This window comes from Oncorhynchus mykiss, chromosome 20, assembly GCF_013265735.2.
Source record: "Oncorhynchus mykiss isolate Arlee chromosome 20, USDA_OmykA_1.1, whole genome shotgun sequence".
Classification (NCBI taxonomy): Eukaryota; Metazoa; Chordata; class Actinopteri; order Salmoniformes; family Salmonidae; genus Oncorhynchus; species Oncorhynchus mykiss.
In genome coordinates, this window is record NC_048584.1 from 36,120,611 (window position 1) to 36,138,319 (window position 17,709).

The following is a 17,709-nucleotide window of genomic DNA, read 5'->3' on the forward strand; positions in this document are numbered from 1 at the left end:
TTAACCACAAATGTTTATTAGCATTCACCTAAAGCAGTTACAAGAAATCTTGCGAGGGTACACAAAATCCACAGATTCATTTGTTAAGCTAGTGGAATGCCCTTCATCCCTCCCCTATCGAGCCTTTTCCATCAACAATGTACAACCAGCTCACAACAGAGGGACTAAACCACAGTTGGAGGGGGGTTTGGGATAAGCTGGTGGAACTAGCTTGATCGAACAAACGTTAAACGCAGCGATCAGGCTGGTTCCACCAGGCTAGGGTTGGGAGAGAGAGAATGGGAAAAATGAGTGTATTTGTACATCAGGAATGGGAAGAGACCATATGAGAACAACACAGGGGGAAGAGATGGCGTGATCAGATCTACCACCACAGCTGTAATTGACTCTTACAAACCAGAACAAGGCAAACGGCAGCAGTAGCACCAAGACGAGCGCCGGGCGACAACTGCACCGGGCACTCACAGGGTACCGCAACACCCCCGCCAGCCACTGCACTGCCACCTCACCATCAGCACTGCATCGCACCTTAACAGCTAACCAGCAATACTCAACTGCTACACAACTGCGCCTAATGCACAAAAGATAACAAGAGGAGGAGGGTTAGAATTCACAGGAAAGCAAACTTAGAACAGAGAAACGGCAAGAAAGAAAAAAAAAAGATCTAGTAGACGTTAGGCAAAAAACAAAAACATAACACTGCTAGGCAGGTTAACCAATTACATAACACGTGACATTTGATACAATATTGGCTTATTATTTTTGTTCCTTCTCTCTTCCCTCTACATGTTACTGCTTTTGCTTAGAAAATAATGGAAAATATTTAGGGGCTATTCACTCTCCCTTTGCTAAAAATCAACTCTGCAAAAAAACAAAACACAGTTAACTCAAAAAACAGAATCTGTCTGTAGAGAATAAAAGACTACTAAATACAGAGAAAAGCTGTAGCTACTTCACCATAAAATGTTTTATTAACAAGATCAAATCAAAATGCAACAAACCAGCACTAACAATAAGACAAAATCCAGTATTCACCTCACAAAACCTTTAAACGTGTCCTCTACTCTAGTCATGGGAGTTACATCGCCTTGGTAATTATATAGTAGAGTCTTTCTGGGCAACTGAAACCAAATAAATCATTTTAGACCAAGTCACAATAACCTTTTGGTCAGTATTCTGTGGGGCATAGAGGGGTGTCCACTGGCAGACTTATGATCTGGTTGGCGTCCGCAGAGAAGAAGTCTCCATCGTATCTCACCTGGAAAGAAAAGACAAGCTGTGTTGGTGGCGGTCAAATGATACGCTGCTAGTTTGAGAACAGTTTGATTGTCTAGTCGTGTCAATCTAAAGTAAAATGTACAGATCGACCATTCCATCGAATGGTCGATCGACCATTCCATTCCACTTGTCGGTTTGTTTTTAAAATGGCGATTTAACATGTCAATTGTCCATGTTACAGAACTGACCCTTTCCCCTGTGGGCAGGAAATAAGTTCTTTACAGCGTCAGTCGTCTTCACACTCCAAGGGCCCCCAACCCAAAGCTACCTCTCAATATCACAATTGTTTGCTTATTTTTACTCAGGCATTTATTGGACAACAAACCTTGGGGTCCTCCCTCCTTCACCAGTGAGACCACAGACACAGTGGTACAGCCAGCAGAATTCTGTCTGTGGTCCTGTGAAAGTTCCGTACCTCACCACCACCTCACACCTCACCAACTGACAGCACGGACCACGCGTCGCCATTGACGACCTGCTCCATAGCAACCGCCATCGCACCCACCAACTCAGCAACAGGCAGGTCACATGGGCGGGTCGCGTCACACCACACTAACTGCTCTCACACTGCCATCTCTGCCACACCCCCACCTCTCTGTTTGACAAGAGGACCGCAGCTTGGAGGAGAGAATTCCACATTTAGGTAAACGAATGTTTGATTTTAGCACCCCGCCATAAATATAGCATCTCAAAAATAATAGGCCCATTTTATAAATATTGTAAACAATTTTACCCTACTTTACTTCTGACCTTCCATGTAGATAAAATCCTAATGTTGGCTGATGTGTCAGTTTGGTTGGATGTAAAAACATTGGTAGACACCCACACACTTGAATAAAAGCATTCAAGTGTACAGATATCCAGATTTATTTCCTGACTTGACTTGTGTACCCTGCAACTGCATGTTACTCGATGTGTGCACTACTTTCTGAACTGGTTCTAAAACCTAGTTTACAATGGTAGTTTCCCCGGCAACAACCCAGGGTCAGGATTCTGCAGTCTTGACTGGTACGCTGCAACGCTGGTGACTAAACAAGACTAAAGTGTCACTCAATATCAGACTGTCAAGGCTGCAGAACACTGTCCAACTGCATTTGAATTTAAACCTACTCTGTAGTCTCTCCTACACGAACTAAACTATCCTTACATATATGTGATGGTCACACCCCTTCTCCCCTTCCTTGTGTACCGTTTTAATGGCTCCGGGTTGGAGCTGTTGTTACTAAGAGTCGGTTCCGTTGTCCTCGGGGGACTTGGGCCTGCTCTTGGACCGCGACCTGGATTTGGAGCCTCTGTTGGAAGCCGGGCTGCGGGAGCGGGACCTGGAAGCACCACGGGACCTCGATCGAGATGGGGACTTGCTCTTGCGGGGGGTGCGGGACTTGGAACGGGATCTAGAGTAGGAACGAGACCGGGAGCGGCTGTAGTCACGGCCACGGGAGCGGCTCCTGCTCCGGGAACGACTGCGTCTGCGCCGACGGGGGCTGGCCGAACGACTGAGGGGGAAGAGGAGAAACATGGAGAAATCTTTACCTAGAGAAATTAACAGCAACGTAGGTTAAACAAGTCCCTGTCCTTTTGCTAGACTAATTGGAGATTTGCAACTCACAAACTCAACTGAAAACATGGTACCTAGCTCTCTACAAAAAGTAAACAAACTACTTCGCCAGACAAAAACCCATGCAAATGCTTAACTTGCCAACCAGTTAGCTTAGGTTTAAAGTAGCATGAAAAAGTAGCGGTGAAAAAAATAGCAAAATCAAGAAACTCCTACCCAAATAACGTGGACTCATCCTATAGTTTTATTTGTGGCCAACTCATTAAAAAAAATCTAAAACCCACATCAAAATTTTATCACGTTTGAGATGGCAATTTCCTCAGAGGATGATGTCATCCTGAGGATTAGTTTACCAATCAGCCGTCTACTTGCATTAATATTTTTAACAGCGATATGTGCCCACACTATTTGGTTGGTGTACCCCCACACCACTTAAACACAGGAAGGTTACTTTAACATACGGTCAAACTTCAGTTAAAAAGCAGTTCTCAGCTGTTAGCAGCCAATAGCCAGGTAACGGCACACAAGCGGCACACCGTGCATTGCTTGCTGTTTGTGGTTTTAGGAAGGGCTTTATAAATACATTTGATTTGACATTTCAGCAACAAAAAAACCCAGGTCGAAATGTATTGTTTACGAGGTTTAATGCTTAATTAAATAATTTGGTAATGACTCAAATTGCAATCATCCTATTTTAATTGCCAGTAAGAAACTGCTAGCCATTGGCTGCTAACAGCAGAGAGCTGGTCGCTAAATAACAAGCACCAACAGGGCCGATCGCCCTCTAGTGGCGAAAGTTAGAACAGCCGAAATTGCAGTCAGGATTTTTTTTAATTTTCGAGACTACCGTTACGTAACTCAAAATAAACTTAGCACAGTATGTAAATGATAAATGCAGGAGATCATAAAATGTATTTATTTTATAAAAATGCTGGAAGTGAATGCTGTAATTAAACAATTAACTATGCAAAAGAGAAAAACCCGTGTGCATTAAGGAAATAGACACCTGGCTCAAATAAATGCCATCTCTAATAAGCGCCTGTTGTGTTCAGTGATTTAAGCAAATGAACGCATGGGCCACTAATTTAAGTTTTACGTCACTTAATTACCATTAGTTTTTATGGAAAATTACTTCAAATATTTCATAGAAATGTGGAAACACGATTAAGTTTAAGTGCAATTATATTCTGAAAATATCTTATTATAATGATTCATGAAGATGTTATTCACTAGGGTTAATATTTTAATAAGATAATTCAATTCAATCAGAAACATTTGTAATTTTGGGTATTACATTTTGTCAACAAAAGATGATGCTTTGACTGAACTTGGCCAGTTACGTCATCGTTGCTGTAGTTTTCAACAATTGCTAGTTACGATGTTTTATTCAAACTGAACCAAAAACTTACCTCCTGCTCCTGCGACCATAGCCTCCGTGCCTCCTTGGAGGTCCACCGCCGCCTCGGCGCCCGAAGTGAGAGTCTGGTGGACGGCCATAGCGCGCCATCTGGACTCGCAGTTCCCGCCCGTCAAGCAAGGCCCCGTCCATCGCGTCCATCGCGTCTTCAGCGTCGCGGTTATCGTGGAACCGCACGAAAGCGAACCCGCGGCTCTCCTTGGTGTACCGATCGCGGGGGATGTACACGTCTCCCACCCGGCCGTACTTCTCGAAAACTCGTCGTAGTGTCTCAGGAGAAGTTCGGTAGGTGAGATTGTCCACTTTGAGCGAGGTCATACCCTCGACATCGGGCGGGGGCCTTCCGTAGCTCATCTTTGCTCCTCAATATGAAACAGCCAGACGATTACAAATCGAAAACAGACTATTCGGGACTTGTTTTCCGATGAAAATCGTTATTTTTGGTAAAATTCGATGTTGTTTTGCCGATTTCCAGGCCTACCTCACACACGTTCTCTCAACTCCTTGCACGTGAAATGGCGGCGCCAGAGCTTCCTTGTTCTGTGTGGGCGGGTTCAGAACTCCTCCCAGTGCCCCATAGAGGACTGGAGTAGTACAACATTTAACGCTCACTGATCATGTCAAGGTGGAAACAGCAACATTGTTCAAGTGTATTTTACGTCTGCTACATTAGGTTATACAAAAGCATACCGTTTGTACATTATAGGCTGCAACGCTGTAGCCATCTAGCCTACGTGGTATGTTATCAGTTTCTCATTATTTTATCACTGTTCAGTTCAGATACAAGTCTATACTTGCCAAATTGCCTATCAATAATGATGCGTGTAGCCTAAATTGATTGATAAATTGATTGTCTATTTCTGTCCAAATTTCAAAGACACATTTAATTGTATATGTATAATTACGCATCTCTGCATGTCGTTGTAACAGTCACTATACATTGCATTATTAAGCCATCATCTGCTGCAGCATTGCAGTGATTCGTTCCCACATTTGGGGAAGGTCACGTTATAGCGAACCGGGAGCTGCCTGCCTGCTGATATTGTACTGCGCAAAACCCATAGTCCGGATTTGTGCCTGACGTCATGGGTAGCCACCATTAGATTCGTTCTTTGACAATTGGAGCACGGAGAGTCCAAGCAAAGATAGCCATCAGCATCCCCGCACGGCCTTACAAACGGGAGAGAACAAACAGAAAAGATGTCGAGTGGACCGTTATACGGCGCTACATAGGGAGACACCTCGTTTTCCTCCTCAAAGCGGCCCCCGAAAAGCGCTGCAGTGGAGAGGAGAATGCGTCGCTAAGTGAAAGGATACATAGCGTTGCTGTTAAAGGGACGCAATTGTTGCTTTTCTGCCTCTAAACAAACAGTGACAGCCCCACGGGGCTTTGGATAAAGCAATAACAACAACTAATCCCCAGAACGAGCACAACAACTAGGCTACGGCTGCTAACCAAGGACATAAACCAAGAATAACAATGGAAACGGCAGCAGGAACTGGTTTAAGTTAAAGACAATAGAGATTTTCGAGAATAGCGAATGTTTTCTTGGTATGTACGTTAATTTGAGCTTTTATATTCTGTGGAAATGGGAGCTTTGACCAGCAGACAAAATGCAGGAGTGGAAGAGGTCGATATACCGTCCAACTCGGTGTACCGCTATCCACCGAAATCTGGTAAGTGGTGCCTGTGCCTCATTGGCGACAGCACACTCATGAATAGGAGCGAACCTAGCCTGGAAACGCCACATTGAATTCTATGTCAGGCATAAATGAGTTTATCAGAATAGTTTCCTGTCATGAGCTGTACAAGCCAGAATGCTGAATATAATTATATTTTAAAGGCCCTTTGCAGTCAAAAACATGATTTTTCCCGTGTTTTATATATATTTCCATAATGAGGTAGGAATAATACTGTGAAATTGTGAACATGATGATATACCTTTTTTGGTGTAAGAGCTGTTTGAAAATACCGCCTGAAATTTCCACCTTTTTTGGTGGGGTGGAGTTTTGGCCTTCCATTCTTATAATCACCATGTGTTAAATTCACTAATAGACCAATAAGAAAGAGAGTTCCAAACTTCTCTGCCAATAATATCTCATTTTCAGTTTTCCCCTCTCAGACCACTCCCCAAATTCTTGCTTGAGAAATTGCTCTTGCCAAGAAGCTATTTTTGTTTTGTTTTTGACCATTTTAGTTGAGCCCAATCACAGTAAGTTACTTAATTGTTACCCAGACAATATTTGATATTAAAGTGTCCACTTACATTTTTCAAATGACCGATTTTAAAAATCTGTTTATTTATGGCCCTGTAAATCGAACCCTGCCCTTATGCTAGGTATAAGATACAACATGAGTGGTAACGGATGTGTGTGTGGAGGAGGGTTGATATCCAAGGACACAGAGACAGCCAGTGTAACCAGACTCCCTGTCTGCTATTCTACTGCATCTGAATCTCTGGCTGCAGGTCCTTAGATTATGTAGAGGAGTATGTCTGGCTGCAGGTCCTTAGATTATGTAGAGGAGTATGTCTGGCTGCAGGTCCTTAGATTATGTAGAGGAGTATGTCTGGCTGCAGGTCCTTAGATTATGTAGAGGAGTATGTCTGGCTGCAGGTCCTTAGAATATGTAGAGGAGTATGTCTGGCTGCAGGTCCTTAGATTATGTAGAGGAGTATGTCTGGCTGCAGGTCCTTAGATTATGTAGAGGAGTATGTCTGGCTGCAGGTCCTTAGATTATATAGAGGAGTATGTCTGGCTGCAGGTCCTTAGATTATGTAGAGGAGTATGTCTGGCTGCAGGTCCTTAGATTATGTAGAGGAGTATGTCTGGCTGCAGGTCCTTAGATTATGTCTCCCTTTGTCTCTGGTTAAGTCCAAAAATGGCACCCTTCTTAACTGTGCTACTTCTGACCAGGGCCCATCGTTCACTATGGGTATAGGGTACCATTCCAGACTCAAACCCTGTTTCTGCAAAGGGAAGGATCACTGCCGCTACCTCGCTCTCCAACCAAGGTGCATAAATGTAAGCGCAAACTGAAGAAGAGAGGCTATTCAGCAACACTTGGAGGACAATGAAATGAAGTAAATAAACATCTTTATTGCTAATACCCATCCTCCCAAATGACCTGCATTCAGTTTGGATTCTCATAGGCTTACTTTCACCCAGTGGTGAACATTTGGTTTTAGAAGTGAGGGGGGCATCATTTTTATAATATTTTTTAAAATCCAGCTGGATAAAAACTCCAAAACAGTTTACCCGACCGCTTGGAGGCATCAACATGGTCCTAAAGCACACCGTTGCCCTATTTGTATCACATTCCAATGATAAAACTGGGGGGGACAAAAATGCTATTTTAGAATTTGGGGGGGGGGGGACATGTCCCCTTGTTCCCAGTGAAAGTTGCGCCCCTGCGTTCACTTATCCAGTCATGACCGATCAGTCATTGCATTTAAGAAGAGAGAATTGTTTTTTTTAGAATAAGACTGCGTTAGCATGCTGAGCTAAAGCGTATGAATTAGCCTAGGGAGCTAACACAAGCCTTAAGGTGTGAGACAAGGTCACTTGAGCGTTGTTTACTGAACCACTTCCATCACCGTTATTGAGTAGCTATGGCCTGGCCTGGGATCTCTACTTGGATTGCTCAGCCTCAGCTTTGTGTGTGTGTGTCTGTGCAGAAATACACACAGTGGGCATTCAAGGGCAGTTGATAGGCTTACAATCCCTACAGCTGATTATAATTTGAATGGTATCTGGCTGTCTGCGTTTCTATGACCCTTTCAAAACATACATTCAAATTATTTCTCCACCAGGCAGTGTCACAAAAAAAAGGTGTTTTGTTCCTGATCAGAATCATCTATTTATTGAAATCTTACCTTTATTTAGTCAGTTAAGAACAAATTCTTATTTTCAATGACGGCCTAGGAACAGTGGGTTGTTCCGGGGCAGAATGACAGATTTGTACCTTGTCAGCTCTGGGGTTTGAACTTGCAACCCTTCAATTGCTAGTCCAACACTCTAACCACTGGGCTACCCTGCTGCCCCAATTTCTGAGTTGAAAAACACAAAGTGTTTGAAATCTTACAAGCACTGCTTGTGGGGTGGAAACAGCCGGAACAGCTACGTTGATTCAGACCAGCCAACCCTAGTCTGCTGTTTACCAGACATTACTTTACTGTGTAACCACAGATCTAGGATCAGTTACATTACCACAAACCGTAATTTAGCAAATAGGGGGATAAAGACATTTCTGATATAAAATCAGTGCTTAGAGGCAATGTCTACTGTACCTATCCCCTTTCTGTTTCTCTCCCTATTGGCTAAGATTAGAACCAGGGTTGGAACACCTTGTCCTAGCTCGGTGAGCTCCTTTAACTGTCCTCTGTTCAAGTAAAAGGGGAGAAACCTATTTGGGCTATAGTGTCTGTATTGGGATCAGGTTTGCTCACTCCCTCTTCTTGTTCCCCACAGGAAGCTACTTTGCCAACCACTTCATCATGGGCGGGGAGAAGTTTGACTCCACCCACCCCGAGGGATACCTGTTCGGAGAGAACACCGACCTCAACTTCCTGGGAATCAGACCAGTGGCGGTACTGATTCTCACACTAAGCTACACTACACTAAACCTGGGTTCAAATATTATGTACTATTTAAGGTATTTAAATTACTTTCAAAGACATTTGGAAGTAAGTATTCAGATATTTTTTATTTTAAAAGGCAGGTTGTTGAATATTGGAATGTATTTAGAAATACACTTGGCAAGCATTTGAAAATACTCACATACACTCCCATGACATCTTTCTCTCTCTGTGTCTTGCTTGCTCTACATTTTAGTCATTTAGTAGAAGCTTTTATCCAGAGTGACTTACAGTAAGTAGTGAGTGCATACATTTTTGTATTGGTCTCCCGTGAGAATCAAACCCACAACCGTGGCATTGCGAGCATCATGCTCTACCAACTGAGCTACACAGGATATCTCTCTGTCTCTCTCTTTCTCTGTCTCTCTCAAATTCCGTTATATAAGTCATCCTGCCCTCTCTAAGCAGATGGCAATGTAGAGCCACATCTCTCTTCCCCACTCACTACATCTCTCTCCTCTCTCCCGGAGTTGTTAACTGTGATCTGCAGCACAGGTCTAGTGTATTTCAGATGAAATTGACCCCTACTCTGGATTTGTACAGCTGTGTGTGTGTGCGTGCGACTGGAAGTACACAAGCCTGTGATGTTGGGGATTTAGACAGCAGCTTACTGCAGTAATTATGGTTGGAAAAGGAGAGTATATTACTGGAAACTTTTAAAGTTTACCAGTAAACTACCAGAATTCAATCTTTCTTTCAAGGATTTGAAGTAATCTCACAAGACATGTAGTGGCCCTTTTGGGTATTTTAGATTATCCCAGGTGTCTGTAATTATCTCTGGCCCTCTGTGTGACCTTATCACATGTCAATAATATCACACCATTAAATAAGATGATTTAAAAATAAACAAATAGTATGACAAAGTTTTAAAGCATTATCTTAAATATAAACCACAAAGTTAAATAATACCATTGGTGTTTAATATGAGCATTTCAGCATAATATCATTTTTTAGGCACTTTTATTTATTTGACTAAAACAATATGTATTTGTTTATCAATGTTTTGTGGTCAAACTGGTGGCAGTTGTGAAGAAAAGTCAATAATTGGAGGAGTTGAAGAGTTCATTGAAAATAATGCCGTTGTTGATTAGATGTTTTTGTTCATTAATTAGGCTATTTTCTCTTGAACCATATGGTCTATCTACTAGAAAGTCATGGAAAATATTGACATACAGTTGAAGTCTAAAGTTTACATACACCTTAGCCAAATACATTTAAACTCAGTTTTTCACAGTTCCTGACATTTAATCCTAGTAAAAATTCCCTGTCAGTTAGGATCACCACTTTATTTTAAGAATGTGAAATGTCAGAATAATAGTAGAGAGAATGATTTATTTAAGCTTTTATTTCTTTCATCACATTCCCAGTGGGTCAGAAGTTTACATACACTCAATTGGTATTTGGTAGCATTGCCTTTAAATTGTTTAACTTGGGTCAAACGTTTCGGGTAGCCTTCCACAAGCTTCCCACAATAAGTTGGGTAATTTTGGCCCATTCCATCTGACAGAGGTTTGTAGGCCTCCTTACTCGAGATATATATATCACTCACATCCGTAGCCATGAAGTGCTTTGAAAGGTTGGTAATGGCTCACATCAACACCATTATCCCAGAAACCCTAGACCCACTCCAATTTGCATACCACCCAAATAGATCAACAGATGATGCAATCTCTATTGCACTCCACACTGCCTTTTCCCACCTGAACAAAAGGAACACCTACGTGAGAATGCTATTCATTGACTACAGCTCAGCATTCAACACCATAGTGCCCTCAAAGCTCATTACTAAGCTAAGGATCCTAGGACTAAACACCTCCCTCTGCAACTGGATCCTGGACTTCCTGACGGGCTGCCCCCAGGTGGTGAGGGTAGGTAACAACACATCTGCCACGCTGATCCTCAACACTGGAGCTCCCCAGGGGTGCAGGCTCAGTTCCCTCCTGTACTCCCTGTTCACCTACGACTGCATGGCCTGGCACGACTCCAACACCATCATTAAGTTTGCAGACGACACAACAGTGGTAGGCCTGATCACCGACAATGACGAGACAGCCTATAGAGTGGAGGTCAGAGACCTGGCCGGGTGGTTCCAGAATAACAACCTATCCCTCAACGTAACCAAGACAAAGGAGATGATTGTGGACTACAGGAACAGGAGGACCGAGCACACCCCCATTCTCATCTATGGGGCTGTTGTGGAGCAGGTTGAGAGCTTCAAGTTCCTTTGTATCAACAACAAACTATAATGGTCCAAACACACCTAGACAGTCGTGAAGAGGGCACGACAAAGCCTATTCCCCCCCAGGAAAATAAAAAGATTTGGCATGGGTCCTGAGATCCTCAAAAAGTTCTACAGCTGCAACATCGAGAGCATGGTTGCATCACTGTCTGGTATGGCAATTGCTCGACCTCCCGACCGCAAGGCACTACAGAGGTTAGTGCGTACGGCCCAGTACATCAGGCAGGCAGCTGGGACTCAGCTGCCTGCCTTCCAGGACCTCTACACCAGGCGTTGTCTGAGGAAGGCCCCAAAAAATTTCAAAGACCCCAGCCACCCCAGTCATAGACTGTTCTCTCTACTACCGTATGGCAAGCGGTACCAGAGTGCCAAGTCTAGGACAAAAAGGCTTCTCAACAGTTTTTACCCCCAAGCCAAAAGAGTCCTGAACAGGTAATCAAATGGCTACCCGGACTATTTGCATTGTGCGCACCACCCCAACCCCCCCTAACCCCTCTTTTACGCTGCTGCTACTCTCTGTTTATCATATATGCATAGTCACTTTAACTATACATTCATGTACAGTCGTGGCCAAAAGTTTTGAGAATCACACAAATATTAATTTCCACAAAGTTTGCTGCTTCATTGTGATATTTTTGTCAGATGGTACTATGGAATACTGAAGTATAATTACAAGTGTTTCATAAGTGTCAAAGGCTTTTATTGACAATTACATCAAGTTGATGCAAAGAGTCAATATTTGCAGTGTTGACCCTTCTTTTTCAAGACCTCTGCAATCTGCCCTGGCATGCTGTCAATTACAGTGCCTTGCGAAAGTTTTCGGCCCCCTTAATCTTTGCGACCTTTTGCCACATTTCAGGCTTCAAACATAAAGATATAAAACTGTATTTTTTTGTGAAGAATCAACAACAAGTGGGACACAATCATGAAGTGGAACGACATTTATTGGATATTTCAAACTTTTTTAACAAATCAAAAACTGAAAAATTGGGTGTGCAAAATTATTCAGCCCCTTTACTTTCAGTGCAGCAAACTCTCTCCAGAAGTTCCGTGAGGATCTCTGAATGATCCAATGTTGACCTAAATGACTAATGATGATAAATACAATCCACCTGTGTGTAATCAAGTCTCCGTATAAATGCACCTGCACTGTGATAGTCTCAGAGGTCCGTTAAAAGCGCAGAGAGCATCATGAAGAACAAGGAACACACCAGGCAGGTCCGAGATACTGTTGTGAAGAAGTTTAAAGCCGGATTTGGATACAAAAATATTTCCCAAGCTTTAAACATCCCAAGGAGCACTGTGCAAGCGATAATATTGAAATGGAAGGAGTATCAGACCACTGCAAATCTACCAAGACCTGGCCGTCCCTCTAAACCTTCAGCTCATACAAGGAGAAGACTGATCAGAGATGCAGCCAAGAGGCCCATGATCACTCTGGATAACTGCAGAGATCTACAGCTGAGGTGGGAGACTCTGTCCATAGGACAACAATCAGTCGCATATTGCACAAATCTGGCCTTTATGGAAGAGTGGCAAGAAGAAAGCCATTTCTTAAAGATATCCATAAAAAGTGTCGTTTAAAGTTTGCCACAAGCCACCTGGGAGACACACCAAACATGTGGAAGAAGGTGCTCTGGTCAGATGAAACCAAAATTGAACTTTTTGGCAATAATGCAAAACATTATGTTTGGCGTAAAAGCAACACAGCTGAACACACCATCCCCACTGTCAAACATGGTGGTGGCAGCATCATGGTTTGGGCCTGCTTTTCTTCAGCTGGGACAGGGAAGATGGTTAAAATTGATGGGAAGATGGATGGAGCCAAATACAGGACCATTCTGGAAGAAAACCTGATGGAGTCTGCAAAAGACCTGAGACTGGGACGGAGATTTGTCTTCCAACAAGACAATGATCCAAAACATAAAGCAAAATCTACAATGGAATGGTTCAAAAATAAACATATCCAGGTGTTAGAATGGCCAATTCAAAGTCCAGACCTGAATCCAATCGAGAATCTGTGGAAAGAACTGAAAACTGCTGTTCACAAATGCTCTCTATCCAACCTCACTGAGCTCGAGCTGTTTTGCAAGGAGGAATGGGAAAAAATGTCAGTCTCTCGATGTGCAAAACTGATAGAGACATACCCCAAGCGACTTACAGCTGTAATCGCAGCAAAAGGTGGCGCTACAAAGTATTAACTTAAGGGGGCTGAATAATTTTGCACGCCCAATTTTTCAGTTTTTGATTTGTTAAAAAAGTTTGAAATATCCAATAAATGTCGTTCCACTTCATGATTGTGTCCCACTTGTTGTTATATCTTTGTTTGAAGCCTGAAATGTGGCAAAAGGTCGCAAAGTCCAAGGGGGCCGAATACTTTCGCAAGGCACTGTAACTTCTGGGCCACATCCTGACTGATGGCAGCCCATTCTTGCATAATAAATGCTTGGAGTTTGTCAGAATTTGTGTGTTTTTGTTTGTCCACCCGCCTCTTGAGGATTGACCACAAGTTCTCAATGGGATTAAGGTCTGGGGAGTTTCCTGGCCTTGGTCCCAAAATATTGATGTTTTGTTCCCAGAGCCACTTAGTTATCACTTTTTCCTAATGGCAAGGTGCTCCATCATGCTGGAAAAGGCATTGTTCATCACCAAACTGTTCCTGGATGGTTGGGAGAAGTTGCTCTCGGAGGATGTGTTGGTACCATTCTTTATTCATGGCTGTGTTCTTAGGCAAAATTGAGTGAGCCCACTCCCTTGGCAGAGAAGCAGCCCCACACATGAATGGTCTCAGGATGCTTTACTGTTGGCATGACACCGGACTGATGGTAGCGCTCAACTTGTCTTCGCCGGACAAGCTTTTTTCCGGATGCCCCAAACAATCGTAAAGGGGATTCGTCAGAGAAAATGACTTTACCCCAGTCCTCAGCAGTCCAATCCCTATACCTTTTGCAGAATATCAATCTGTCCCTGATGTTTTTCCTGGAGAGAAGTGGTTTCTTTGCTGCCCTTCTTGACACCAGGCCATCCTCCAAAAGTCTTTGCCTCACTGTGCGTGCAGATGCACTCACCTGCCTGATGCCATTCCTGAGCAAGCTCTGTACTGGTGGTGCTTCGATCCCGCAGCTGAATCAACTTTAGGAGACAGTCCTGGCTCTTGCTGGACTTTCTTGGGTGCCCTGAAGCATTCTTCACAATAATTGAACCACTCTCCTTGAAGTTCTTGATGATCCGATAAATGGTTGATTTTAGGTGCAATCATACTGGCAACAATATCCTTGCCTCTGAAGCACTTTTTGTGCAATGCAATGGTGACGGCACGTGTTTCCTTGCAGGTAACAATGGTTGACAGAGGAAGAACAATGATTCCAAGCACCACCCTCCTTTTGAAGCTTCCAGTCTGTTATTCAAACTCAATCAGCATGACAGAGTGATCTCCAGCCTTGTCCTCGTCAACACTCACACCTGTGTTAACGAGAGAATCACTGACATGATGTTAGCTGGTCCTTTTGTGGCAGGGCTGAAATGCAGTGGAATTTTTTTGTGGGGGATTCAGTTAATTTGCATGGCAAAGAGGGACTTTGCAATTAATTGCAATTCATCTGATCACTCTTCATAACATTCTGGAGTATACGCAAATTGCCATCATACAAACTGAGGCAGCAGACTTTGTGAAAATTAATATTTGTGTCCTTCTCAACTTTTGGCCACGACTGTACATACTACCTCAATTGGGCCGACCAACCAGTGCTCCCGCACATTGGCTATCCGGGCTATCTGCATTGTGTCCCACCACCCGCCAACCCCTCTTTTACGCTACTGCTACTCTCTATTCATCATAGATGCATAGTCACTTTAACCATATCTACATGCTACCTCAATCAGCCTGACTAACCGGTGTCTGTATATAGCCTCGCTACTGTATATAGCCTGTCTTTTTACTGTTGTTTTTATTTCTTTATTTACCTAACACCTTTTTTGCACTATTGGTTAGAGCCTGTAAGGAAGCATTTCACTGTAAGGTCTACAGTTGATGTATTCGGCGCACATGACAAACTTTGATTTGATTTGAATGTCCTTTGCTGTTGTCCTGGGATTGATTTGCACTTTTCCCACCAAAGTAGGTTCATCTCTAGGAGACAGAACGCATCTCCTTCTTGAGCGGTATGACGGCTGCGTGGTCCCATGGTGTTTATACTTGCGTACTATTGTTTGTACAGATGAACGTGGTACCTTCAGGCGTTTGGACATTGCTCCCAAGGATCAACCAGACTTGTGGAGGTCTACAATTATTTTTCTGAGGTCTTGGCTGATTACATTTGATTTTCCAATGATGTAAAGCAAAGAGGCACTGAGTTTGAAGGTAGGCCTTGAAATACATCCATAGCTAAACCTCCAATTGACTCAAATTATGTCAATTAGCCTATCAGAAGCTTCTAAAGCCATGACATTTTTTTTAAATTTTCCAAGCTGTTTAAAGGCACAGTCAACTTGGTGTATGTACATTTCTGACCCACTGGAATAGTGATACTGTGAATTATAAGTGAAACAATCTTTCTGTAAACAATTGTTGGAAAAATTACTTGTGTCAAGCACAAAGTAGACGTCTTAACCGACTTGCCGAAACTATAGTTTGTTAACAAGAAATTTGTGGAGTGGTTAAAAAACTAGATGTAATGCCTCCAACCTTAGTGTATGTAAACTTCCGACTTTAACTGTACATAAAACATTTGTACTATATATTCATACTTAAAAAAACATATTATTGAAGTATAAATGACCAAATTTATAATATACTGTATTGTCACACATTTTCTGATAATTACTGAAGATTCCGGTAACTTTGGTAGATGACTGGTAGCTTTGCAACCCTACCTGTAAAACAGAGTCACATTACGACTATAGAGAGAAAGAGGGGTGTGTGTGTGTGTGTGTGTGCTTGCATGTTCAGATCTCATAGCAGAACTCTACTGGAGTGTGTTTTTTTAATGTTTCGGTATTCCGTATTTTAACAGCAGGACCCTTTCCTGGAAACCACACACACACACACAAACACACACACACACACACACACCTCCCCCCAGAAGAGCGGTGTAGAGGTATCCAACCACATCCTCCCTCCCTACTGGATGGCATGTTCCATAGAGGTTCTTCTATACACATTGTACAGTACTTTCAGTCATTTAGCAGACACTTATCCAGAATGACGTACAAAAAGTGCATTCGTCGAAAATAAGTAAACAACCGCAGATCAAGGTCACTAAACCTGTTTTCTAAAATGGCACGTTATCAGCCTGACTGCCAGGACGAATAAAGAAGTATAAACCACACCTTCAACATAATGCATTTGAGATAGTTTAATGCAGGAAAGGTTACAAGGTATGAATGTAGAATAATGTTATTCAGAATGAATTTGAGATAGGAATGAGGTTGGATGATTGTTAGATGGTTGTAGAATGGAAGAGTCTTGAAAGGTGCCGTCAGAGATGGTGTTGTAAGACGAAGAGGAAAAGTCAATGATAGTTGGTTGGTTGGTGGAGATTTATGGTTGGTGGAGATTTATGGTTGGTGGAGATTTATGGTTGGTGGAGATGTATGGTTGGTGGAGATTTATGGTTGGTGGAGATTTATGGTTGGTGGAGATTTATGGTTGGTGGAGATTTATGGTTGGTGGAGATTTATGGTTGGAGGATGATGGTTGGTGGAAGTTGATGGTTGGTGGAGGATGATGGTTGGTGGAGATTGATGGTTGGTGGAGATTGATGGTTGGTGGAGGATGATGGTTGGTGGAGATTGATGGTTGGTGGAGATTGATGGTTGATGGAGGTTGATGGTTGATGGTTGGTGGAGGATGATGGTTGGTGGAGGATGATGGTTGGTGGAGGATGATGGTTGGTGGAGGATGATGGTTGGTGGAGGATGATGGTTGGTGGAGATTGATGGTTGGTGGAGATTGATGGTTGGTGGAGATTGATGGTTGGTGGAGGATGATGGTTGGTGGAGATTGATGGTTGGTGGAGATTGATGGTTGATGGAGGTTGATGGTTGATGGTTGGTGGAGGATGATGGTTGGTGGAAGTTGATGGTTGGTGGAGGATGATGGTTGGTGGAAGTTGATGGTTGGTGGAGGATGATGGTTGGTGGAGGATGATGGTTGGTGGAGGATGATGGTTGGTGGAGGATGATGGTTGGTGGAGGATGATGGTTGGTGGAGGATGATGGTTGGTGGAGATTGATGGTTGGTGGAGATTGATGGTTGGTGGAGATTGATGGTTGGTGGAGATTGATGGTTGGTGGAGGATGGTGGTTGATGGTTGGTGGAGGTTGATGGTTGGTGGAGGATGATGGTTGGTGGAGGATGATGGTTGATTGTTGGTGGAGGATGATGTTTGGTGGAGCTTAATGGTTGGTGGAGGATGATGGTTGGGGAGGATGTTGCTTGGTCGTCGCATGGATCGGGAAGGGGAGATGAAGACTGAGTGTTGGGGTGGGAGTCCTGGTGGTCTCTGCTTCTCAGCACAGAGTTAATCCCCCTTATGGCCCCTGAAAAACAAGAAGGGAGGAAACAGGTGGTGGAGGGATG

General features: G+C 43.2%; 2 protein-coding genes across 19 annotated transcripts in view; one reads left to right on the forward strand and one right to left on the reverse strand.

The window, feature by feature from the left end:
* On the reverse strand, nucleotides 1–4,827 carry LOC110499427 (serine/arginine-rich splicing factor 2). 8 transcript variants are annotated; one of them, XR_005037998.1, is made up of 5 exons: nucleotides 4,246–4,827; nucleotides 2,468–2,774; nucleotides 1,694–1,895; nucleotides 1,162–1,258; nucleotides 1–571 (listed from the first exon to the last, which is right to left on the reverse strand). XR_005037998.1 is itself a non-coding variant. In XM_036956283.1 (3 exons), exons 1-2 carry the CDS (start codon nucleotides 4,605–4,607, stop codon nucleotides 2,501–2,503), a joined length of 636 nt encoding a protein of 211 aa, XP_036812178.1. In that variant the 5' UTR covers nucleotides 4,608–4,827; the 3' UTR covers nucleotides 1–1,895; nucleotides 2,468–2,500. The 8 variants fall into 8 exon arrangements, 2 of the variants coding, with proteins under 2 accessions (XP_036812178.1, XP_021432243.1); XR_005037997.1 differs by having other exon boundaries at nucleotides 1,604–1,895; XR_005037995.1 differs by having other exon boundaries at nucleotides 1–1,258.
* A 65-nt stretch (nucleotides 4,828–4,892) lies between these two features.
* Nucleotides 4,893–17,709, forward strand: part of LOC110499426 (E3 ubiquitin ligase RNF157) — a 32,280-nt gene continuing 19,463 nt past the window's right edge. For 2 of the 11 annotated variants that reach the window (XM_036956276.1, XM_036956282.1), the window contains exons 1-2: nucleotides 5,143–5,930; nucleotides 8,724–8,842. In XM_036956276.1, coding sequence (XP_036812171.1) covers nucleotides 5,843–5,930; nucleotides 8,724–8,842 — 207 coding nt within the window. In that variant the 5' untranslated portion in view covers nucleotides 5,143–5,842. Of the gene's footprint in view, nucleotides 4,991–5,133; nucleotides 5,931–8,723; nucleotides 8,843–17,709 lie in introns of those variants that run through there. The other 9 variants (XM_036956274.1, XM_036956281.1, XM_036956280.1 and 6 more) reach the window with 9 other exon arrangements.

What these genes read in the sequence shown, in the direction of transcription:
- LOC110499427 (XM_036956283.1), bottom strand. Translation starts at nt 4,607, where the DNA reads ATGAGCTACGGAAGGCCCCCGCCCGATGTCGAGGGTATGACCTCGCTC. An exon ending in TATGGTCGCAGGAGCAGGAG is followed by an intron (nt 2,775 to 4,245) that starts GTAAGTTTTTGG and finishes CTTCCCCCTCAG; the next exon opens with TCGTTCGGCCAGCCCCCGTC.